The sequence below is a fragment of the Perca fluviatilis genome, chromosome 2, assembly GCF_010015445.1.
Source record: "Perca fluviatilis chromosome 2, GENO_Pfluv_1.0, whole genome shotgun sequence".
NCBI classification, from domain to species: domain Eukaryota; kingdom Metazoa; phylum Chordata; class Actinopteri; order Perciformes; family Percidae; genus Perca; species Perca fluviatilis.
The window spans coordinates 22,682,946-22,708,074 of record NC_053113.1 but is presented as its reverse complement, the minus strand read 5'-3'; the positions used below and the strand labels follow the sequence as shown (position 1 = coordinate 22,708,074).

General features: G+C 40.1%; 1 protein-coding gene across 14 annotated transcripts in view; it reads right to left on the bottom strand.

Annotated features, from left to right (window-relative positions):
- kirrel3b (kirre like nephrin family adhesion molecule 3b) overlaps window positions 1–25,129 on the bottom strand; it is a 177,193-nt gene that overhangs the window by 48,434 nt on the left and 103,630 nt on the right. For 7 of the 14 annotated variants that reach the window (XM_039784975.1, XM_039784984.1, XM_039785026.1 and 4 more), the window contains exons 3-4: window positions 20,500–20,649; window positions 4,738–4,907 (exon numbers count right to left, since the gene is read on the bottom strand). In XM_039784975.1, the coding sequence (XP_039640909.1) occupies window positions 4,738–4,907; window positions 20,500–20,649 (320 nt within the window). Of the gene's footprint in view, window positions 1–4,737; window positions 4,908–5,266; window positions 5,382–20,499; window positions 20,650–25,129 lie in introns of those variants that run through there. The other 7 variants (XM_039784994.1, XM_039785072.1, XM_039785000.1 and 4 more) reach the window with 2 other exon arrangements.

The following is a 25,129-nucleotide window of genomic DNA, read 5'->3' as shown; positions in this document are numbered from 1 at the left end:
GACAACAACACTGTCGGCGCGTCCACATGATACAAGCCTTCCGACAGCCCCCACCCCTCCTCCACGCTGTTGCTAGTAGCCAAGGAGGACACGGAGGATTAAAAAATAAAAAATAAACCTCTTCGGAGGAGGTAATTATCTTCACTCTAGTTTCTACATGTGAAAGTCGCCGGAAGACACAATCTTTTGTGGAGCTGATAGTCTTAACTAGCTTTTTAGCAATTTAAGCACTAAAACTTTAATGTAAAGAGCCATTTGACAATATTCTCCTGCTGGGAAAACCACACCTGTCTCATAATGAAAACAAGTTAATATGTTTAATGCCTATTCAGATTTTAACAGGTTACTTTTTTTGTAAGTATTTTCCTAACCTGTTACTCAATGGTTGTGGCGATTAAAATTAGAGGTGTCAAGTAACAAAGTACATATACTTTGTTACCTTATTTAAGTAGAAATTTTGGGTATCTATACTTTACTGGAGTACTTATTTTACAGCAGACTTTTTACTTCTACTCCTTACATTTTCATGCAGTTATCTGTAGTTTCTACTCCTTACATTTAAAAAATTGCCTCGTTACTCCTATTTCAGTTTGGCTTGTTTTCATTCTGGCTTGTCATCATTCAAACACACACACACACACACACACACACAAAACCTAAACGCACAACCTGCGCAACGTCATACAATGTCTCTGAACAGATTCACGCCCACTTTTAGGGGAAAACAATCCCGCCTTCCCCATAGACGACAACAGCGTAATACCAGAGTAAATGTAAATCGCTCCAAACTTTTACTTTAAATAAACCGTTTTGAATTAATAACTATGCCGAAAGATTGCTGAGTAGTTTGTTGCACCAATAATACATCCTAAAATAGATCCTGATAGATGGGCTTTGGCTCCAGGCTATAGACCAGACCAGCATCGCAGAGGCTCCCTATGAGAAGGAAGAATCACGCTGTCACATCAGGAGACAAAACAGCTGTTGTGTAGTGGGTTAATCGAGACTTTCACACTGATATATGAGGCTCATAAGAAACGTGAATATTGTCAGTCAGTCTGGTAAATGATGCTGGTGACAGTTACTATTACGTAATGTTAGCTTTAGTGGGAAACTGCTAACAGTTTAGCAGCATCAGACTGTCGTCTCCAACTAAATCTCAGATTATAGATCGAACAGTTGGTTATTAATAACAGGTTGATTAATTACAGACTACACTCAGCCACAACAACAATAGTGATTTAATCAGATATGTATTTCTACATTTAGCAGTATGCGGCCACCGTGTTGGGTCACTAATCTACTGATACAGGGGAAGACAGGGGACATGACGGCAATCAACCTTAGTTTCAAGGTATTGTGAATGCTCAGGTTCAGGCAAGGTTATACAATAAACATTAGACATGTGTATAAAACAAACCATCTGTTTAACAAGAAAAAAATCCACACACATTTGTCAAAATTATGGTCCAAACACACGTCAAATTGCATTGACTTCTATGGGACCGTCTATTTTCTATCCCCCAAAAGGGGGCGCGGCCTTGAGTTTTAGCGAAGTACCCCTATGTGCCGGTTGTGCGTATCCAGATAAATCGCGCCATCCGTATAGAGTGCATTTGATTGTGGTTGGATGGAAGTATAAACATATACCATTCCGACACCCTATTGGTTTGTACGCGATCCATCGCACCTGCACAGACCCGGTGCTAATACGGCACTGGTGCCTTAAGGACCATTATCTACTGGACCGAATAGCAACATGGATTTCGGTGCCTTATTTAGGTGCCACTTAAATGACTGCGCTTCTCTCTGATGCTCCGAAAACGGATGTTAGAGGGAACTGAAACATCGCCACACGGGATGCTAGTTAACACTACACTCGACAGCAGGTAACGTTAGCCTACCGTTAGCTAGCAGCTGGAGTAAACAGAGATGTGTCACCTTTTTCAGCCCTTCTGAGTTTGCAGGTATTATTTTTAATATAACATTATAGTCCTTATGGCCTTTAGAAAAATGTTTCTTTATGGAGGTGGGGTAGTGCACTATAGGCCCCTGTGAGGCAGCCTAAGCTTTTGCCCTTTTTTTCCCCTTACATTACTTTTACTTTTATACTGTAACGAACACCCCAGTGCTGCAGTGTTGAATAAGGAGGCGATGACTGGCTTGCAACTTCGGTGCATTTATTTAGGTAACACAGCTTAACTCAGGTCACTGTTGGCCGTGACCACGCCGTCCATTCAGTCGCTAACAACAGACCGAACCCCCGCCCAGGCTCTTCCTCAACCCCCCAAAATCCCGCAAAACTCGGGTTGTCTCGCGAGACAATCGCCACCCAAATAGGTCTGATATAACCACATTGACCTCTGCTGGTGACATTATTGCATAACACAAACATGTAAACATCTGCATAACTGATGAACTCATAATAACAGGGACACATTCACTCAGCTCATTACAATACTTTAAGTAGTTTTGAAACCAGTACTTTTACACTTTTACTTGAGTAAAAAGCTTGAGTTGATACTTCAACTTCTACAGAAGTCTTTTCAAACCCAAGTAGGCCTATCTATACTTCTACTTGAGTAATGAATGTGAATACTTTTGACACCTCTGATTAAAATGCAATTCCAATTACACAAAAAGACTCCCATGAAGGACGGGAGAAAAATAATGAAACTGTGAGGCAGAAAAAGCAGCTGCTTTTAACACTTGTAGTATGGGTTTGGGAAAATAAAAAAGAACTAAGAACGGAAAAGGGATAACTAAAATGAAATAAATGAAAATTATATCAATAAAAAATAGCAACTTCATGTAAACTTGAGAAATTTTACCTGACATTAAATAGCAACATGATTTTACTGCAAAGCTGAGAGGGTATGCAATAAAAAGCACTAAATGTCATTATTCTTTTATTTTTGTAAACCTCCTAACACTGAGATAACTCCTCAGTCTCCTGCTCATCTCTCAGCTTGCCACCAGAGCATTCAGAAAAATATGTAGCAGATTGGGGAAGGGAATATATCATGTTTTTTAAGCGATTTGTTGTACCATTCCAGCGCAAAGGTATCATAGAGCACGTGTGCACACTTCCAAACCACAGCTCAGACCTTGAGGCTGCATATTGCAAACAGTTTTCCACTGAGCAGCTCCACTGGAGCAGACGGGAGATGAGTTTTTGAGGGAAGAGAGAACATTATTCATTAATTTCCTCTGCCCACATTTTCACAGTTAGTCTTGTTTTTAACCCACTCACCTTACTGTGACACACTTCTGCCACATAATTATTTGAAAAGCCCTCTCCATAATATAGTTCGTTCTTTTTAAAGCTACCTCCGCTAATGATACACAATACATTGATTCAGTGTCTTTCTTATATGGTAAAACCAACAAACATTTTTACTAAGCGATAGCTTTAATCATACACTTTCTCTTTGACCACTGGTCCAGTAAATAGTTTTCTAAGAGGTCATAAAGATGAGCTTTTTGAGGCCTTAGTGGGAAATTATCTTTAGGTCGGAACTATCATTAGATACGACACCATCAGGAAAGCCATTTCTGTGAATCCTCCACCACATCTGCTCACATTAGTCCTTTTGATCTGGGGGATATGTGAAGACCATCAGAGCAAATGATTATGCTTACAAAATGTCCCCGTACTGCTCTTCGGACCCCAAAAAACTCATCTTATTTTAATCGAACACATTGCTTTTTAATGGTGGGCAATAGAGATAAGAGGGACGAGGGACATACTTGGGCTCAAAGCAGACAAGTGAGCATCCATCAGATACTAGCACAGAATGTCCTCATATTTGCCTTTGCTCTGAGAGGAAGTGAAGGCAGGAAACACACTCCCCGCCCACCATTAGCAAGCGTTACCTCAAGCAATCACTTTATTTAAATCGGCCTGGTGCCGTACCCCAGTCCAATCAAAAGCATTTATCTGCTCATTGAAAAAGCCGATAATGGGATGAGGCAGCGCAGGGAGCAAGGGAAGGCGGGGGAGGTGTTAGTGCTCTAAAGTGCTTGGTCTCTTTATGTCCTTTGTTTAAATGGAAATAGAACAAGACAGTGTTGATTGCATGATTAGCCTTAAGGGTGAATGTCAGTCAAGAGTCTATGGGGTCAGGTAATCATGCCACCAGCTGGTGTGAACAGTGGCTATTGTGTTCTATGACATTAAAAGTGGTAACACGGTCTGTCAGTGAGAATCATACGTCACCATTAAAAAAGCTTCAGACAGATTCCAGCACAGAAAGTGACATAGTAGATTTTATAACAGGTTGGGGAAGATAAAGAGAGACAAATGCCACTGAAGGAGGAAATCAAAACACCAGAGAGAAACATAAAGTCACTGATAGTTCCCTGATCTTGCCATCTGCTTTTCTGAGTTATACTGGGAAAAAAAGACCAGCCATCTTTTTTGGAATCAAAACACAACCTGGATTTCCAAAGGATTTCATTTCAAAAAGCAGTCTGGATGCTGAGGTAAACGCCCATCAATGACTCAGACAGTCACTCTGAAACATGTCATGGGTGTTTAGCACTTTTGCAGAGTTACAGCAAAGCAAGACAGGCAAACATGTAAATTAACAGGTGTTTTCATTCCCTATCTCAGATTACTTATTTAAAAAAAAACTAAAAAAAACTGGTTGAATGAAAGTACAGCCACCATGCAACCCACTCACTTCATTCCACCCCCACCCTGTCCCCAGCCTTCAAACCTGGTATGACACACACCTCTATGCTTACCTTGGAGTACATTGCCCCGTTAAGGACCTCTCTATTGCGGATCCAGATGATTGAGGCTGCTGGCTTGGCGTTGTCAGCATGGCAGGTCAGATTGAGTGGGTCACCAGCCCTTAGGCTCACCACCGGCCCTCCACTGATGACTGGGTCCTCTGGGGGGACTATTGATACAGACACAGAGTAAGACAGGACATTAGCCTCATGATAACCATATGATAATTAATGTGTTCCAAGGAATATTGATAACGTATGTAGATATGAAATGGAGTTGTCATTTATGCTTTATTTTTGTTGAATGCAGAATGATGGCATACTGGAATATATTCACTATTGTTGGTTTTATAAGCAATTATCAGTCTGATATATTGCTTTTCCAAAACATTGGGATAATGAAAGTCTGAGCCACATAAGCCAAAACAAATTACTAGGGCTGCCAAAATTAACACGTTAATAACGAGTTAACGCAAATTCCTTTCAACACCACTCCACTAATGTTTTTAACGATGATTAATGCACGCACGTTCGATGATTTCGCTCCACAGTTTGAGAAATCAGGAAGCTGCAGCAGTAACGTTGTGGACAGTGTTGCCAACTTGGCGACTTTCTTGCTAGATTTAGCGAGTTCAGACCCTCTTAGCGACTTAAAAATATAACCAAAAATAGTTTGTATTTCTACAATAATTCATTCCCATGCATGCAGTCCAGAGATCCTTGGTTAAACACTAAACAGCGCTGTTCTCTTCTCCTCTCTTTTCTTGCGCAGCAGCACTGCGCAGGCAGTCAGTAGGGGTGGGTGGCTGCCAGCAGCAGAGGCGAGACGGTGGAATGGGAGCGGGTCTTAACGGGTCTAAAAATACATCCATGAACAGGAGTGGATGGCTAGCAGAAACAAAGCTCCTTGAGCAGAAATGGGTAAATAAAGGGTCTTTTGAATAGCAAGTTCAGTTTCAAAGCCCTTCCAGATGGTTCTCTCCAAAAGACTAAAGTTATTTGCATTTAAACGTACAATATGTAACTTTCTGCCACTAGGGGTCTCTCAACCAAAACAATGGACGGTAAAACTGGACTTTTGATGACGTTGGGAAGTTGTGTGGAATTATGGGAGTTTTAAGTGTTAAACACCTTCAGTGCCAGTTAGAATGCATCAGTTCACGGACGAGTTTACCCGTTCAAGTTTATTCATTCTAATAAAATAGCTGCAGTTTCCCCAACATAATTACGTTTTTCTTGATTAGATTTTTATTTGTAGCTGACCAGTTAGCTCGTGAGCCAGCAAGCTAACAGTAGCCAGCAGCTAAAACACAAAATATTTCACATATCAGTGTCACCTTTTGGATCGTTTCAACACCGGGGCGGACGGGGTTTGTTGACGCGCTAGCTAGCGCTAATACGCCGAGGCTGAGAGACGGTGTGGGTGGGGATTGTCGGGGAATCTCGAGCGCAGCCAGGACGTTCGATGCCGGTTGTGCAGCAGCAGAACATCTCCCAGCTGCCGGAATTATCTCCCCTTCACTTTTCAGTAATCTTAACTTTTCGTTTTGGTGCTTAACTCACCTTTTGTCAGGTTAATTTAGCTAACCGTAAAGACAGCTTAACGCGAAGAGGGGAGAAATTCGGCAGGGAGAAGATTTTCAGCACATACACCGGTAGCGCTGCGGAGATGTAGCTAACTCTATGGATGGCCGCTGTTGTGACTCGGTGCCTGGTCTGATCAGATATGGTCCGTTTCCCGACGTTTAATTAAACTGCCGTTAGCGTCGTAAGCACCAGGCACTGGAGATAAGTTCTGGCCGGGGGGTTGCTGTAATAAAAGTAGCTGGCTAATAGCTGACTGGGGGCTAACGATAGCTAGCTAGCTATATGTCCCGGGGCTGTTGTCAGCTGTCATCCCCGACTGAGTCTCTCTGCGCCGGGGGAGTGAGGCAAACAGCCCGGGGTGTTCTAGCTGGCTAAATTAGCATTCGATTAATCGTCTATCTATACAGTTAACGTTGCTAGTGAAGTTATTGGTGGGTTGGCCCAGTCCTGTTAACTGTGGTCGAAACAGTCATACTAAAGCGTGTTGAATGATGTTGTAACCTCATAATGTTACCCACAAAGCATTAGCATCAATGTTAGCTACTTGTCGATATTGAACTTTCAAAATAAATAAGGTATCTGTTGTATTACTGTGATAAAAAGTGGGATGTAATTAATCACAAAATGATGCTTTATGGCCAAAAAAAAAGCAGTATTACGGTTACAAGTATTTTTTTTCTGTGACATTGCATGATTTACAATTACTCCTGAACGTATCATCTTGGTGCCAGTGTTCTGACGGAAGTTAGAGTAACTGGAGGGTGAAGAAGTTATATGACGCCACTGACGGGCGACTAAAGGAAACGTGCCGTGTCTGAAAATAAAATAACAGATTTCTCTGGGTTTGACATTTGGTGGAAACATTTGGGATAGTGTAAGAACACAACTCATAAAAATATATAACATAGGTATGGTCATTTTTAGACATTTTAAAGCAGAAATGTTACATATTGTACCTTTAATGTTACTGTCAATGTGAACTGAGTTACCAACAGTGTAGTTGAGTCTCAAATACCACTTGAGCATTAAAAACAGGAAAAAAATATCCCTTTAAAGGACATTTAGACCGATAAAAAAATGTGCGATCAATCGCGAGTTAACTAGGACACTCATGCGATTAATCGTGATTACATTTTTTTTATCGACTAACAGCCCTTCAAATTACAAATGGCACCTGCAAGGATTTGACTGCATGACACCTACTGTAACCTCATCATACAGTCAATCCCCGCATAATGAGAGTGCTTAACAAGAGACACCATTTTGGTTTATTGTATAGAAATAATCTACACGTCACATCTATGGTTCCTCATTCAGGGAAGGTAATGACTTCACAGTAAGAAACAAATTTACCCTATACTTCAAAAACTATCTTAAATTAGATGGTGCGGTTTGTGGCACAAAAAGCTTTACACAAGTCACAGCATGCCTCTCTAAATAACAATCAACTCTGCCACTCAACTCTTTTTCAGTCAAAGCAGATGAGATTCCCCTACTATACATACAATACACATGGAAATGTCAGCATTACGTGTGATTCAGTCTACGTATAACCCCCCTCAGACACACAGATGTACATGTGCTTCCCCTCTAATCTTTGACAAACAACAGAGAGAAGAAAACATCACAACAGTGCTATATGTGCATCTCAATGGCACTGATCAAAGTCCTTTTCCTGTTTTACCCAAGAGCTGATATGTTTGTTTTTCTTTTTTTATAACTGAAACTGCAGTGAATTATTGATTGACCTGAGTGCTCATTATAATGCAGATCTGGGGCAAGATGAAATCAAAGGCTGCAGGCAGCTGCCATATTCCCCTGCAAAAGCATCATGATTGGAAGGAAGGTTATTATGGGTTAGATCTACACTGTCAAATAGCACTGAGATGACTGAAAAGAAAGAAAATGTAATTAGGATACTGTTATGTACATTTAATGATGATAAGGATAAAAGGGGTCTTTTAGGGCAGACATAAATGAGCATAGTGCCAGAAAAGTTTGCATATAGTGTTCTATGTTGCTCTCTCTTAACTAAAATTACTGACAGATAATATACTCTACAGAACTCAGTTTTAAGTTGCTGTAAATGTGTTTTTAAAATTATCAATCAAAACTTCTAGTTTGATATCTGACTAAGATAACTATTTACTTTAAAGTCATAATACTTAAGATTTTCATTAAATCAAACCACGTTTCTATTTATGGTTGCCGTCGTATAAGTCTGGTGTGTGGGAACATTTTGGATTTCATGTTACCTATGATGACAGCGGAAATAAAACAATGAATAGAACTGCCACTGTGTGCAAGCATTGTGCAACATGCATTCAATATGCTAATTTTAGCTATATATCATATGCTGAAGTATATTTCTGGAGTGTTAAATATTAAAAGAAAAATAACAAGAACCGTACAGAACCGAAAACCGTGACCCTAAAACCAAACACCGAACCCCCAACTGCTCGTGGAGCCTGTCCATGGGCAGCCCCCTCACTCTTGACATCTCTCCATTAGTGCATGTATAGGTCCTGGGCATGTGTGTATTTCCGGCCTGTGTGTAATGTGTGTAGCTGTAACAACAGAGTGAAAAAATGTAACTTCCCCTTGCAGGATTAATAAAGTATGTCTTCTTGCCTTCTTCTAGAAGGGACCTGCTACACCTACTAGTAGGTTCAGAAGGCCCTTATCATCTATTCATATGGTAACAGTCGCCGTTAGCGTGGTAAGGACCACGGAAGTCTCTTTTTCAATTCATCCAAGACAAACGTTACGTGATTAGGTTCAGGCAATAAAACTACTTAGTTAGGTTTAGTTAAAGATCATGGCTTGGGTTAAAATATTAACATTTGTGGCATTAGTTAAAAATGTTACGTAAGAAATGTCACTTAAGAAAGTTAACTTACCTAGCCTATATAAGTATTTAGTATGTCAATTGACACCACATAATAGAATGTGTCTCCACATGCATCTTGAGTGACCACTTGTGCTGGGATCTTACTTTCCGGTTCTATATTCAAATAAATACACATCATCTCTGTTTGCAAAGACCAAATGCATTGTTGTTTTAACCGACGGGAGACAATGCAATTCCTGTGCCTAGTCTGAAAAAAAATAAGAAAAAGAACAAATCAAAACAATACAGACTATTCCTTGAAATGTTCCAATCAAACCAAATTGCCCAAGATGTTTGACACACTTGTCTATGGGCTTTTTGAAATGATCAGACATCACGGACAAAGCCAGTGTATGCAAAATGAGAACGCTAAGCTTACGCAGAGGACGTCAGTTGAGTAGGTGATCCTTCAATGTGGCCCAAGACACATCCGCGTACACACTGCTAAAAGAATGTGGCCATATGCGGCCCGCACCACATCTGAATGTGGTCTGAGCAATCGGATCTCAATGCGTCCTCAATCTGACTTAGAGTTGTCCACTTGTGATCGGATCAACCAAGACCGGTAAATCTGCAATTTCAAAGACTGTTCCCACTCACTAGTTCATATTGTGTGTTTGAGTTTGAAATGCAGTGTTAATTTTGGCAGGCTCCCTTTCATCTACAGTAGTCTTCATTGATATGCAGAGGGTTTGGAGAGGTAGAGGAATCTCAGGTCAGCACTCGCTGATTAGACAACAGGGTGTGCTGATCTAGGCAAGTGAGAAAGAATCTTTGTGAGAATGTGGTCACCTTCTGGTCCTTTATCAGCAATTGGAAACAAGGTCAAGGAGATCACATTAGTTTATTCTTATGCTAAGAATAGAGCTACTGCATGGTATGCAAATGAGACTGGGAGCATGTGAAAAGCATTATGAGCTGGGAATCTCAAACAGCTCTCCCATTTGTCATTAAAGAAAATGAACAAAATGTGAGGCTCAGCGATAGCACTGTGACAGTTGATTGCAAAGATCCAGTGTTATTGGCTTTCTGTCAGTGCTCTCTTGCACACATGACTGAAACATTAATTAAATGCCAAACATATAAGGCAGCCATAAAAGGGTTTTTTTATGGAGAGGAGGAGATAAGAAAGGATAATCTGACAGTATGTGACTGATAGGACTCAGACGTAAAGTGAGGAGATTTTCCTCTTATTGCTTACAAGTGCTCAAAACTCTGAGAAAAAGAGAGATCAGAGGATTCTTTGCTCTCTCGCAAAGGAAATATTCCTCCTCTACACATATTAGCACATATCAGTGTCTATAAATAGGTGCTACAGGATCAGAAGGTGACACCACTAATGAACGTAGATATAATGTATACCCTTGCAGACTGTTTCAGTAAGTCCCTATGTGACCTATAGTCTCAGTTATCTACTATTATTCACCTGTATGGTTTCCATTGAGGGATGTCAGTGCAAGAGGAGTTTATGATTTTGTGCATAGATGCACTACATGGCAGAGAGGAAGTCACAGGCAGACCAAACAGAGCACTGCTACACTTGCAGGTCATGTCCCCCTGGAGGGCAGCCTGCCAGCAAGACACTGAGGGTGAATGGTGAACAGACAAGTAAGAAGAGGGACATGCCTGGCTGCCTCCATCCTGCATCCATACCTTTGTATGTTTCTCTCCTCCATTGTGTTTGAGGTCTTACCATATGCCAATGTGGAGACAGTTTGTGACAGCCTGGACTGAAATTGTTTCTGTGTAACTAGCAAAACTCTCAGCTCGTTATAGTTTTGCATCTTTTTGAATTCTCCACCACTAAAATAGCATCTTACCAAGGGAAAAGGGCAGTTAGAGTTCATTGCATGATAGTTCAGTAAAAGAATGTTTGTTCTCTTGTTCTTGGCAGGTGAAAGCCTTTATGTCTGCTGAAGAAAGAGGAGGATTTGACCAATAACCCAACATCCATTGAATACAAATGACCGGCTAGGAAAATAATTATTAAAATAGATATTTAGCTCTTTCTCTTCATCTGGGATCTTCCACTCATCCTGCCTTATGACTGCCAGGTCTGACAGTTATACAGAGGCCAAGCCTTGAACTTGAATCAGCCATCATCATTACTGGGCTGTTTGCAAACTCGGCAGTCCCTAATGGTTCTAAATTAGCTCTTTACTGCAGCCATTCGATGGACTTGGCATAAGTAGTGTGGTCAGTGGTACAGATTGATCGCTCCTCTTTAATTACATGGCTGACTCACTGCAAACCCTGCTCCATTTACTACTTTCTTCTTAGGGATAATAATGTAATCTCTTTCAACAAATTTGCATTCTCCTGTGCATTCACAGACATGGACACTGCCGGCATGCATACGCACAGACACCGACATTCACACGTATTTCAGTGATAACAGATTTTATATAAATCAAAGATAACCACTAGATCAGTCATGAAAGAGTTTGTGCTTTTTTTGCATGTCTGTATTAATTAAAAATGTAAGGCGTGTGGCTTTAACTTAAGACTTTAAAATAGCATAAGATACAGCCAGTTCATTACTTGTATCATTTGAAAGAGCTTGTTATAGTTACTTTGACCCACAGATCATAGATGTAATGGTGGGTTTAAAGCTCCAAGCTGTCATTTTTCTTTGTTTGAGCGAGAAACACAATTTGTCTGTCACAATGTACATTAACCTACCCCAGTCCCTAAAATGGGTAATTCCACTGTTTAGTGTTAAGGCTGCTAACATTTTATAGAGGTCCGTCACCTCACCCAGTCTAAGATAAGACTTAATTTATGTATTTCTGCAAATCTACCAATGCTAGACATGTCTGAATATAAACCCTACCTTGGTTACTTGAGTCAAAAAGAAAATAAGGGCACATTGATGTCAGAAAGCCTGGACGTCAGTGAGATCATTTACTTTTACTGCATAATCAAAGATATCTATAAAAGAGACCAAGGAATATTGAATCGTAATTAACTTAACAGTGCAAGGTGGTAAGTCCGTTACCTCCAAGAGGGGCATGAATAAACCCTGGGGGTCTTAAAGCTGCCTTTTTGTCTCTTAAAATGAATTCCCTGAACACCGAACATAAAATTCTCCAAACACAAAACATAAAACTTTAATTTATGTGAGGGGAAGCTGTTAACATGCGCTGGAATTGGCTGAAAAGTTCTCTTTAGTCTGGTAGCACATGGTGAGGCTGATGGTGAACCTGCTGGGTTATTCAGGCCAAACCAATATTGGGGGGAATTTTGCAAAAGCAAACGATGAAATTCTGCGAGTGCCCCGGCTTTCCAGGAGAAAAAGCAATTTGGAGGCGAATGAATGGGAGAAGGCTCCTCACAAGGGTGCAGGGGAGAGAGGAGGCTAGCAATGTGTAGCTGCTGTAGCGCTGTGCTTCAGCAGATGTGTCCTGAACAACAATGAGCTTCCTGACTTGCCTGTCTATCTATTTCAGAAGGATGCGTGCATGGGCTGCCTGTCACCCCGTTGCGACAGCTTGCAGAGTTTGTGATGGATAGATCAGGAAAAAAGAAGACAAAAAGGAGAGAAGAGGAATACCCAGAGCAGGTGGATACAAGAGACATGCGTGGCTCACTGGCCCAAATCACCGGCCCTCTTCAAGTGCTGTCATTGTACATCTGTTTGAAAGCCAGATGATCCTGAGCCATGTGAGCACAGACACACAGACACGCGCACACACACACACACACACGTATGTATGAGTATGAGTGAATTAATGAAAAAGAAAGGGAGAGAAATCCACAAAACCATTTAACAAACAGGATCACAGACAGCAATCAAACAGGATGGCAGACTGTACAAAATGTATACACACACAAAAAAAAAACCTGCAGAACCGATTTCCAGGAAAGTGTGTGCTTCCATATGGTAAAAAAATAATAAACTGGGAGGGCAAATATGGGATAGAAAGTGGAATTAGTGGGGAAAAAGGGAGGTAGAGCAAGACAGTGAATTAAAATGAAGGGAAAACACAAGATAGGATTCAAAGGCTGGAGTATACATGGACACATTTTAACAAGTGGAGTACATAAACGCTTAATCTTTTGGTAGTGTAGGTGTCATGATCTACCGAATAAACACTGCCAAATAAAATGGAGAGATGGAAGGATGAAGATGAGATGAGGAGTGGGGAGATGCCAGAGCTGTCAAAAACGTGCAGAGCCTGCTCCTTCACAGCCCAGCCATGTGCAGCCCCAGAAGCTGCTCTCCACAGATTGGGAGGGTGCTGACATCGCTGCTCACCACCCGGCTGTGTTGGAATATATAGCTGTGTGTGTATATGTGTGTGTGTGTGTGTGTGTGTGAGAAAGAGAGAGTTTGAGGGTGGGAGGAATTGAATTTAGGATTCTGTTTCCATAAGAACAGTAAAAGAAAAAATGCTTATTTCAAGGTCCTGCCAACAATTAGCCCCCATGGTGCTAGATTTTTTTTAATGCCAATCATTACTTCGCTAACAACAATTACAGTTAGCTGAAGCAAGCCTATTTAATATGTAGCGTGAATTCAAATCAGCTCAGCACCTGTACACAGTTGGTACTGTTGTTTTGCAGAGCACAGATGTATTTGTGTCATTTCTCCTCCTTCTGTTGAAATACTGGGAAGAAAAAAACAGCCTACATGCAGTCAGTCTACCATAATCACACACCTGTTCACAGACTCTTTGATATGATAGATGTAGTTATCATTCCATCTTGTGTTTCAGACAAATGGCAGAAAAGGCAGCTATATTTAGTTATATCTTCTCCCAGAATGACTGCTGTTTAGGACACGTTATCTCTCCCTATACTTCAACAGAGATGCTAAGCTAGACCTAAATTTACTTTTGTAAGAGACAAATTGGTTACTTACACGTGGGGCTCTAAAGAATTTGGCTCTCTCACACACACACACACACACACACACACACACACACACACACACACACACACACACACACACACACACACACACACACACACACACACACACACACACACACACACACAATTTCGTCAACACCACTCAGTAAGAGGCATATGGATATGAATATTCTATAATGATGAAATAAAGAAAAGATTAATACATGCATTTAAATACACAAAGGCACAAAACGCTTGTTTCCAGTTACTGTAAGTCATGAAAAAGTAATAGACACCACTCCTTAAACAGCAGACCAACTAAACTTACATCTAGCCCTACTGAGCTGTCACACCACTCTAATAGCACAGGTGAACGACAAACATACAACAGAGGAGATCACTATTACTTTGTTTGTTTTTTTGGGGGGCATTTCTGCCTTCAGTGGACAGGTCAGCTAGGTGAGAAAGGGGGAAGACATGCAGGAAATCGTCACAGGTCAGACTTGAACCCTGGACCTCTGCACTGAGGCATTAACCTCTATGTATATGTGAGCCTGCGCCACCAACTGAGCCAACCCGGCCACAAGAAAATTACTTCTTTGCATAAGCTTGTTTTCACCCAAGAAACTACAACAATTGCCGAATTGCACTCATTGTTATAGAGTCAGGCCAACAGATGCAAATAATGTCTCTTATACTGACCCATCATTAGTCTGCGGTTCTCAGTTCGCTGTGAAGTGTACCACTTAGTGAATAACAGGGCTAGCACCACGGACAGCGGTTGTCACAAAATACACACTTATGGACCGTAAAGAAACATTATCTGTGTCTTGTTTTCAGCATGACAACTTCTAATTCCTCAGTAGCTTTTTTGTTTTATTTTTTACCCTGTCCTCAAAGTCCACCCCAATACTAAAAAGATGCCAGTGTGAGCCTTGAGAAATAATAAATTCTGAATTATCCACAGAAATGGCTGATTCAGCTGTGGCAATTGAAAACACCAATAACAAAAGATACCCTTGGGCTTTTGTGTACATGGAAATTGTTGCCGAAGCGGGTCCAAGACATTAACAATGCAGGAAAGGGAAAACAAATATCTTACACACAATGGCTCATTCAAATGGCATGCTATCAATTATGTTTGTCAGAAGAACAGCATCATATTGTGTTCATGAATGCCTGTCATTTTGGAAGATCTTGTGCAAGGTCTTTTAAGTTTCACCCCCTGCAACAACTGCATAAATCTAATTGCAATAATGGAAAGAACCAGATATGGGATCAAATGTAAAGCTGACTAAATAGCATGCTGGAAAGACTGTCATCTTACAGCAGCAATAACAAAAAGGAGAAAATATATTACTACACACTCACATGGCATGTATTAATAACTGTTCGCAGAACAAATACCATTTTTGGAACACTTTCTATGAGTGTGCCTATGTACTTTAAACATTTTAAGCATGGTAATAATTAACTCTTACCATATAATTAAATATTGACACATTTGTAATGTATTCAGACACAACTTAAAAGCATGTGCCTTGTATACTGTACTATGTTTTGCTAAATGCTACCCCAGTTATGCAATTTAAAAATGCATTTACATTATTAAATATGTATGGATATCATACTACAATTGCAGGGTATTACAGATCCTGACGTGTGTTTTTCTTACTGAAATATTTTCCCTAATGAAGTGTCAAGCATTGTAACCCTTCTATATTTGCTTCAAGTAAGGTTAGCTCTTAAAGCATTTCCCAGCTTCTGCCTGCAGTGTGGTCTGCAATATCATCTTTATGACCTTGCGCTCGGCAAGCTGGAACAGAGAGGCAAATACGATGAAGTGTTTATCAAAAATGCATCTTAGCAACACTTTATCACATCATTTGCAGTCTTGTAATTAGTAAAAAAAAATCTACAGTATGCTTTTCATATCAGAATAAAGTGAGAAAAACAACAGTGACAGCAGTTCTGCTCTAAAATAATGACTTGAGAATGAGTGTGATGATGAGGAGTCATCTAGACCACTTTGATATCTTCAGAATGTATCTCCTGATGAGTAAACTTCAATTCACAGAGATTACATGGATGCACTAAGCGTCTCTGCATGAATTGCATATCCTTTAACGCAGCATTTAAAATGAGGAGAATTCAGTCAGTTCAGTAATCAAATGAATCCATGCCTCTGCATTAACTAGGAATGATTTGGTGAGTCATACAGAAAATAAAGGACAAAGTGAGAGAAAGTGTGAAAAAGAAAGAGAAAGAAAAAAAGATTTAAGATGGAAACTGATGTATTAAAATGTCAGCAATGAGTCAATAAATAGCACCACATTTCATTATGACATTATGACACATTTTGCTTTGTGGAAAAGATTAATACGCTCCCGATGTAAAAAAAACAAAAAACAAAACAGAACGGTCTGAAAAACAGAAGTAGTCTTTCAGACGAAGACCTTAATCAAACAATGGTAATCTCCTTTCCCTTTGTTCTAGTGGTCCCCAACCTAAGGTAGAAAGATTAGACCAAAGGTCTGGAGCAGTGCCAACTTGCTGCAAGGGATATAATTAGCCTCAGGGGTCTTTTTTGGACCTGAAACCCTCCATTGCCTTTCTTCATGACTAATTCACAAGACCTTGATTCTCCTTTGGCATCTGAGGGTAAGCCTGCAAGCCATGCAAATGCTCGGAAAGGTTAAGTTCTCCATCTATTTTGCCCTCAGAGCTTATTTAACGAAGGAACTTCATTGTTGTTTATAAATGTTGTGATGTGTTCAGTGTTTTCCTCTTGAATTGCATCACTCTTGCACTTAAAGTTTTGGCTGAAATAAATAAAAGTAAACCAAAGGCTTTTGCTACTTATTGCACGTTTTCTTCTAAATGGGCAGGTGAGACAAGGTCACTGCTGCTTCATCTTTGGCTCAACTGAACTGTTTAGATTTCAAGGACGAACTCAGCAAATCACAAAAAAAAAAAAAAGCTGAGTATCTATTCTTTGGCAGTGATTATGGTCTTCCTCTATGTGTTAGTAAATATTTATTTTATGTTATGTCCCAGCCTATCAAAGTCAAAAGGAGAGTAGTTCCTTTGATATGGCACATGGAGGAGTTTAGGTTGATATTGAGTTATGGAAGATAGGGGGGAGAGTTTTAGATTTATTCTGCTGTCAGCTCGAAGAAGGAAGGCTGTGTGTGTGTGTGTGTGTGTGTGTGTGTGTGTGTTTGTAAGCATATTATGTGTATACCTATGTATTTGTGTGTGTGTGTGTGTGTGTGTGCATATGCTGTAGGTGTGTAGGGCCGTAGCTGTCTTCCAAGTCGATAGACACACTCTGTCACCACTGGCAAGTAATTGACAGCTTGGAGTTTGCAGTGACACAGGCCTTGCATATATTTCCTCCATTACCTTGCGTGTGTGTCAGCCTGCAGTTTTCCCGGCAGTGCATTCAGGACTCAGCTAGCTCTGCAGGGGATTAAACAAACACCTTCTATTTTGGCTTATGGGGAGGAACGATAAACTCTCTCACCCTCAATCATCCAAATAGGTAATAAAGGCTTTCCCTTTCTCATTGCTGATTGGTTACTTAAATACAGTAGGGCCAACTACTGCACTTCCTGCTGCTGTAAGTGGCTTGCAGTTAAAGTCAAGCTTCGACAAATAATATGTTTCTTTGTTTTAATTACTTTGAGTAGTCGGTGTAGGGTTTGCCAAATTAGGAAAGCAGTGTCAAGGGGATTAAAGCAAAACAACAAGACTTATTTGTATCTGCTGTGTATGGCAGCTGTTCACTCCTACATGTATGGAAATAAATGGCAGTTTCATAAGCATACAAAAACTCTATACTAAGAAGGATAGATAAATACACATTAAATATGATGTTTAGCAGTAACATTAATTAAATCTAACATTGTTGATACCCGGTATTTCATTTAGTTTACCATCTGAATTGGGCAAATACATTGACAATGACCTTACTAACATGTAGGAATACAAATATTGAATTCTTCTCTCCTTGACACTGTGGTCAAATGGCAACATTTCTGTGAAAAGCAATATGTCAGAGCAGCTAAACTTTAAGATTTTAGATTTTAAAAAGTAAAGAAGGACAGCTGTGGAAGGTAGAAGAGTGCAGTTGTGTTTTCCGCTCTCTGAAGTATCCATAATTATTCACTCATATCCATTTGCAGAGGGCTTGGCAGCCAGAGAAACGCTATGCCGCAATTTGTCTTTCGCTCTCTCTTTTCACTCTTGCTGCCTTCTCTCCTACAAATCGTTACTTTCACTTTTCATTAAGCTGGATCAATAAGGCAGATCACTCGCTCGTGGCAAGTATACTGCATGGCAAATGCCCCTCTTTCCCTCTACTCTTTCTTCTCCTTATTCCTTCTCCCTTGTTCTCGTTTGCTCATTGTCATTGACTCTAGCTATCTTTCCAACGATCCTCCGGTGAAGGAGGTTGTGAGTGGCAGCAGGAGACAGGAAGCAGCAGCAGCAGGTAACCAAAAGGGCCCTAAGAAAGAGACTTTAGCTAGTGATTGCACTGGTGAAATGGTATTGCTGAATGATAACCCAATGAAGTTTAATCAAGAACCAGTAACCTCTCAAGCTTGTAGTTATAATGAAAATGGAGGCTGCATGCAGAGGAAGAAAATTACAGTGGAAATGTAAGCGTCTGTAAAGGTTTAGTCATATTGACACCGTCTGCCAAATGGGAAACATTAGCATTGATTTAATTCCTTTCTGGTGGTTTTAATAGAAAAGATGTCTTGTTCTCAGGATTTACTGTGGATATTTTATATTTATGTTTCGATTAAGACTTCATGTGAACACCTGTGCTTGAGCATGTACCTATATTCATATTTTCTGTGTAATTTGAAACTGAACAAGGACACATAGTGTACAGTATTATTGTTGTGAAGCACCACTTGTGTTAGGGACCCTGGAGCTCTGGTAGTACTTCTACCCAGTGCTTAGGCTCGAGAGTGTATATTTGGGTTGAATATTTGGGATGACGCATATAAGCAAATTGTCTTGAGGCCCATTCCAGAAAGCAGGTTTAGTGAAAACTCTGAGTTGGTTAACCCTGAGATGAGGGAAACTCTGGGTTTTCCGTTCCAGAAAGAGAGGTAACTTAACCTCGGAGTCAGTTACTATGTTAACTGAGTCTGTGAACCTAACCTGGTCGGGAGCAGGTTTTCTTCCAGAAACCTCGAGTTTCTCTCAGTCTCCTCCCACTGAGAGGGAGGAGAAACTCATTTCCTCATTCATTCATTCAGTCTGTATCAGGCGCATTTTAATGCAGTTTTATCTGCATGAATAAAAAAACGTATTGGTATATATTTGGCAGATTATAAAACCGTTTTTTTCTCTCAAACATGTCACGTCCTTTTGTCGACGATCCCATTGATGAAAAAGCTGTATTAATTCACAGAGAGTTTACGTCGGTATTGAATCCCGACTATAGATGTATTTTCATTTCCACATAACCAATTTGAGAGGTATTTTTTATCACAGTCCATCAGATATGTAGATACCTTATCCGTCCTCATATCACTAACATCAACCATCGTGGACAGGCTTTAACATCCCAGCAGATTCTTCTATCTCATTAAGTTTTTTGCAAACAGCAGTTTTCTTAACAACAGTGTAGCGGATCATACTGTAGGCTAATAGTAGGCTAAGCCACTGTATGCAGAGCAATCAGAAAAGTGTGACTCGCTCTGAAACGTTTTTTAAACTTTTTTGTAGTGTTCCCTGGACAGTAGCCATTAAAAAGAAATACATCATTATACATTATAGTTCTGTTAATGATCATGGTGCTGCAGCAGCCATGGGATTAGTATATTTATTAGCAATTTTCTCCCACACCAATTCTCTCTCTTTTGCAGCAGCAGCCGCTGTCTTGCTTTTTTAACGAAATACATGTTCAAACTCGCTGTTTGTGCGCATGAGTATTTCCGCCGACCCGTTTGTTTGTGGTTGTTACCATGGTGAATCGTAGAATCATGGCTCCATTCATACTGCCTTTTGTGCACGCGCGTAACCCTGAGTGAACATACTCCGAGTTGATTGAACCAACTCATATCAGCTGTTCTGGAACCGAAAACTCAGAGTTTCCCATCTCAGGGTAAATCAACTCAGACATCAGGGTTAGACTCAGAGTTTGTTAAACCTCCTACCTGGAACGGACCCCTGAACACCTGCATTTGTTCTAATGAAATATATCAGATAGCACACACATAGCTAAGACAACAATAAAAGTGCCCCTTAAATCCTCAGAAGCACTTAAAAACTAACGAGTGAGAAGCAAGTGAAGCCAGTGAAGCCTTTTCCATGAGTTGCTTTGCACCTCAGCGATCAGGGGTGGTTGGCGCTAGCCCAGTGGTGTTGTTTGAAATCTGTGTGTGTGTGTGTGTTTAATCCGGACTCACCCAGAACAGTGAGACGGGCAGGACGGGACCTCATGGCAGCCTGGACAGCCTGGCACTCAAACACAGCATCATCCATCAGCTCGACACGCTGGATTTGCAAATGATGCTCTCCTGAACCGTGGTCGCCAATCACTGTGTAACGAGGATAGCCTGCAGCGCAAACACATTTGTCCGTTTTAATCACCTTCAAAATCAACAGTACTGCTCATTTGCCAAATTTCAAAGCTTTGCACACTTATAGCAACAACAACAAGATGCACAAGTTAATTAAATGTATATACAGTAGGCTGTATGATAACATGTATCTTATTGTCAAGTTTTCAACTTTACTTGGCAAACACATTTTAATTGGCAAACCCATGTTAAAATACACAATATTGGCATGTTAACTGTAATTTAGCTGCATAGCCAGATATTTCAAACAGCAGGTTTGATTTTCATTATAGGTGAGTATAGTTTATGATTGTTCATTGCTAATTTACTCACAATGCATTTTCATACAAGAGTAAAACATGAATAGTATAATACATATTTTTATAGCACTCCTGGCAATGTTAATGAGCTGCTGTGGAGGTTGCTTCATTCTGCAGAATGATGTTTTACTGCAGCCGTAAACAGGAACAGCTAAAGTTTGAGTTGTTTCAGCATTACTCTGTAAAATGATTTATAGTTTAATAATGCAAGAAAGCAGAGCAATATCCAAGAGACCTGGGTATTTTACACAAGTCAAGCAAGATGGTTATCCCCCTAACTATTATCGAAATATGCATTGAGAGTGTGTTGTGGAGTGCATCTCTCCACCGGGGCAAATAAGCAGAAATGTGTTTGACTGAGGAGCGTTATTGGGTATTTCTCTTGCTTTTAGAGTTGCTCGTCTCTAAAGATCCCTTTTCTTTTTCTCTCACTCAATCTTTATAATTATTGGTTATACAGAATGTGGAATGAAATGAAAATGTCTGTTCATAAAAAAATGTACTTCAAATTGTTTTTATGAATTTCCAGCTAAGAATTGTTTTTTCCTCCAGTGGTCCTTAACTAATTGATCAATGATGAAACTAGTGGATAGGATTGGAGAATTTTAGAGCAGAACAAGGCAGGACTTTTAACAAAGCCTCACTTTAACTGTGTGCTTTGTATAAGAAAACTTCAAACTTCAGACTTACACACTTGTCATTTCCTTTCCAGAAAGTCTGTCAGTACCCATCCAATGGTTGGGTCATTGCCAACAAATGTTGGGGAGAAAATATTGATTTTCCAGTAAAAGCTAGCCAATGACTCATGTTCACTTCAGAGATCTTCAAACACTCCAGTCTTTAACTGTAAAGGTTTTACAGGCTGGTTATGCGTTTTAGCGCCCAAAAGGAACATTACAGACTGGGCAGGCTTATAACAGCTGTTACTGTAAACCCTTGAATTTGTCTACTGCAGAATCGCATTGTATGCTCGTATGTAAGTCTAATTACAGACTGTTGCTTCATTGAATCCAGTTGCCTTTAATAGAGCATGAAGTGGGCCTCATGTTATGTTGGTGGGGTGCGTTACAGCCGATTAAGCCACTCTGCATTTCATCCTCCTACGTGTAGCCTTTAATCTTAAGGGTCTATACAGTGGGATGACGGAGGACAAAAGAACGCCTAAACATCAACATTAAAGCTGGGGAGAAGATAAACAGAAGAAGGCAAAATGATTGGCAAGCCAAAAAAAAAAAAAAAATGAGCAAAGGTGGAAGCTGCACCAGTGAATGATTTGTTGCAAAACTAGCCTAACACATTCTCACTCCAAACTCGTCACATGCGAACACTTGGTCAGGACCCCTGGTTTATTTGTTTTTAATGCTTTGTTTACCCCTTTGGCTTCATTTTTCATTGTCAAGGGTTAGGTTTAGGTTTAGGCAATACAACTAGCCTAGTTGGTTAGGTTTCCGAAAAGATTGTGGTTTGGATTAAAATAAGTACTTTGGTTACATTACGTAATTTATGTACAGGATGCTAGTCACTGCTGCCGTATTCACTTTTGCACTGTTCACTTTTGCACTACCACCATTGCACAAACTCTACCATAGCACCTTATCATGGTCATTGCTTCACATGGTCAGTCCATACCAGACCTCTGTAATCACTTCACAAATTGTTATCTATTTAAATTTCTGTGAGTGATTTTTACGTATGTGAGATGAATGTGTGTATGTGTGTTTGTTGTGTTATGTTTGTCTAAGCTACTGGATGCCTAAAATTTCTCTTGGGATGAAAAGGTATCTATCTATCTATCTATCTATCTATCTATCTATCTATCTATCTATCTATCTATCTATCTATCTATCTATCTATCTATCTATCTATCTATCTATCTATTTGACGAGTTGAGGAATGAGGACGGGTTGACTAGTCATACAGGTGATAAAACGCTTCCTTTCTTTGAATTTCATAGTAAATGCTACAATGTGTCCCACACTGCGTGATAGCAGGGCTTTAGTAACACAGGTTGTAACAGGGTTAATAGAGACCTTATCACAACTAAAAGCTTCCATTAATAACACGAATAACCAACTGAAAAAGAGCGTTCTGCTTTTTCACGCTCAGAATAATGCCTAAAATAGAGGACGCACCATTATGTGCACAGGGTCACCCAGAGAACCATTTTGCTTCAATTTTATGTTCATTGATGAGATTCAAAGCAATAATGCCATTGCGGATCACAAGGGTAATGATTATTGCACATTCTGAATGATGTGACCTTGAGTTGACTCCATCCTACCTAGTGAGTGAGCGATTGTACCTACCCCCAGAAACAGAATATACTTCAAATGCACTTTTGTTTTGCTTGTTTTCAAGGCATAAGCCATGTCCATTTATGTTCCACAAACATATGATCTGGCCAATTACCTCATCTGTGCCTCTGACAAATTAAGAATAATTTTGCTGTGTGAGGATATGGCTTTGTCCCAGTTTCATCTCTGTACATTAGCTGGATCCAAAAGGAAAGGTAATTTGCATTTGTGGTGGATAGTAATGATAAGAATGTTATAATCTAATTTTAAAACGATGGAAACATACTGTAATGTGTTTTTGTCACCTTATAAGCACCTCAACCATGCATTTTGTCAATATGACTAAAATTACACTGGCACACATGAAGACTGATCACCTCTGCACGCGTAATGCGTACCGATAAAGGGCCATTGATCTTAGATCTCAGCGAATTTCTAACACACAATGTGTTACCCAAAGCAAACAATGTAAAATAGGTCCATTAAGAAGTAATGAATCCATCAGAGGGGAATGGATTTTTCTTGAGGTTGGATCAATGGTGCACGTGCATGTGTGTGTGTGTGTGTGTGTGTGAGTGTGTGCATGTAAGTATGCAGACACATGAGGCGTGGCCTAGTGATTTATAGCATCAACTAGAACATGTTTCATACAGTGTAACCACCAGGGGATAGAAACAGGTTAGCTGCAGCTGTGAACAGGTGACCGGTGTTCGATTCGTTCTCATGAGAGGTGAGAGTGACACATGCTTGCTGCTAAAGGTCTGCTAACTGTCAGCTTCTGCAAGTGCATGGCATAATGTATACAAACACTTCCTTCCAACGTCTTTACTGTGTGCGCAGGAGAATTCACTTATTTCTGCTTAGTCTGTTGTCACCATCATCATGCATATAGCAGATACATTCTTTGTCGTGCATATTCATGGCATTGATTGGTATGTTCTGAGCGGTTGTGGGGCTACTTTGCTTTTCTTTAATTAGAGTGGAAACGTGTGACACAAAAGGGAATGAATAGGAAATTCAGGGACAGATAGGAATCATTGGCTTTTGTGCCGTGATTTCTTGTGCTGAATGGTAAAAGAGTTCTCTCGGTTTAATCACTGCTCCTGTGAATGGAAACAGGTCCCAGGCGCCGACGCAGCTTCTTTCCATAAATTGCAGAGCAGACCTATATTATTGAAATGCTCCATGCAACATTTGATTCGTCACACTTTTTATGTATACAGCTGCCACTTTCCTTTCATTGTGTACATCTTGCAGTGGATGTACCGTCACTCTTTTACTGCTGCATGCATTGCTTGTTTATGTAGGCAGGAGTGATAAAAAGGACAGCTGTCGAGCTCTTTATTTGGAAGAAGTGTCATCTGTCTCAATAGAAGGCACTCAGCACTGTGTATGTATCATACTGTTGATTCTAGCGACCCATCTTTTCCAGGCAGGCAGCTATTCCTCCTCATACGAAACACTTTTTTTCAACGATTTAAGAGAGAATGATCACTCCAACTCTACATTTTGGCCCTGATTATTTAGCCAAAGAAGAAGATGGGAATGGCTATGCAGAAGATCAGAATTACGTTTCTTGTTGATTTACTGTAGTTTAGTCACTTTTTGGTGTCGTGACCCAACGTTCTCTCCCTTTTCTCTGTTCTGTCCAGTGTTGGTCATCTTACTTTAAAAAAGTAATTAGTTACAGTTACAAATTACTTCTCCCAAAAAGTAATTGAGTTAGTAACTCAGTTACCATATTGTACTTGTCTTGTTAAATCAATAAAAATAGAAGAGGATAAAACAAACTCTACATCTCTACTTCAATTTGACCCTAAATAAAACTGCGCTCTCTCTTCCTTCCTCTCTCTCATTGTATCT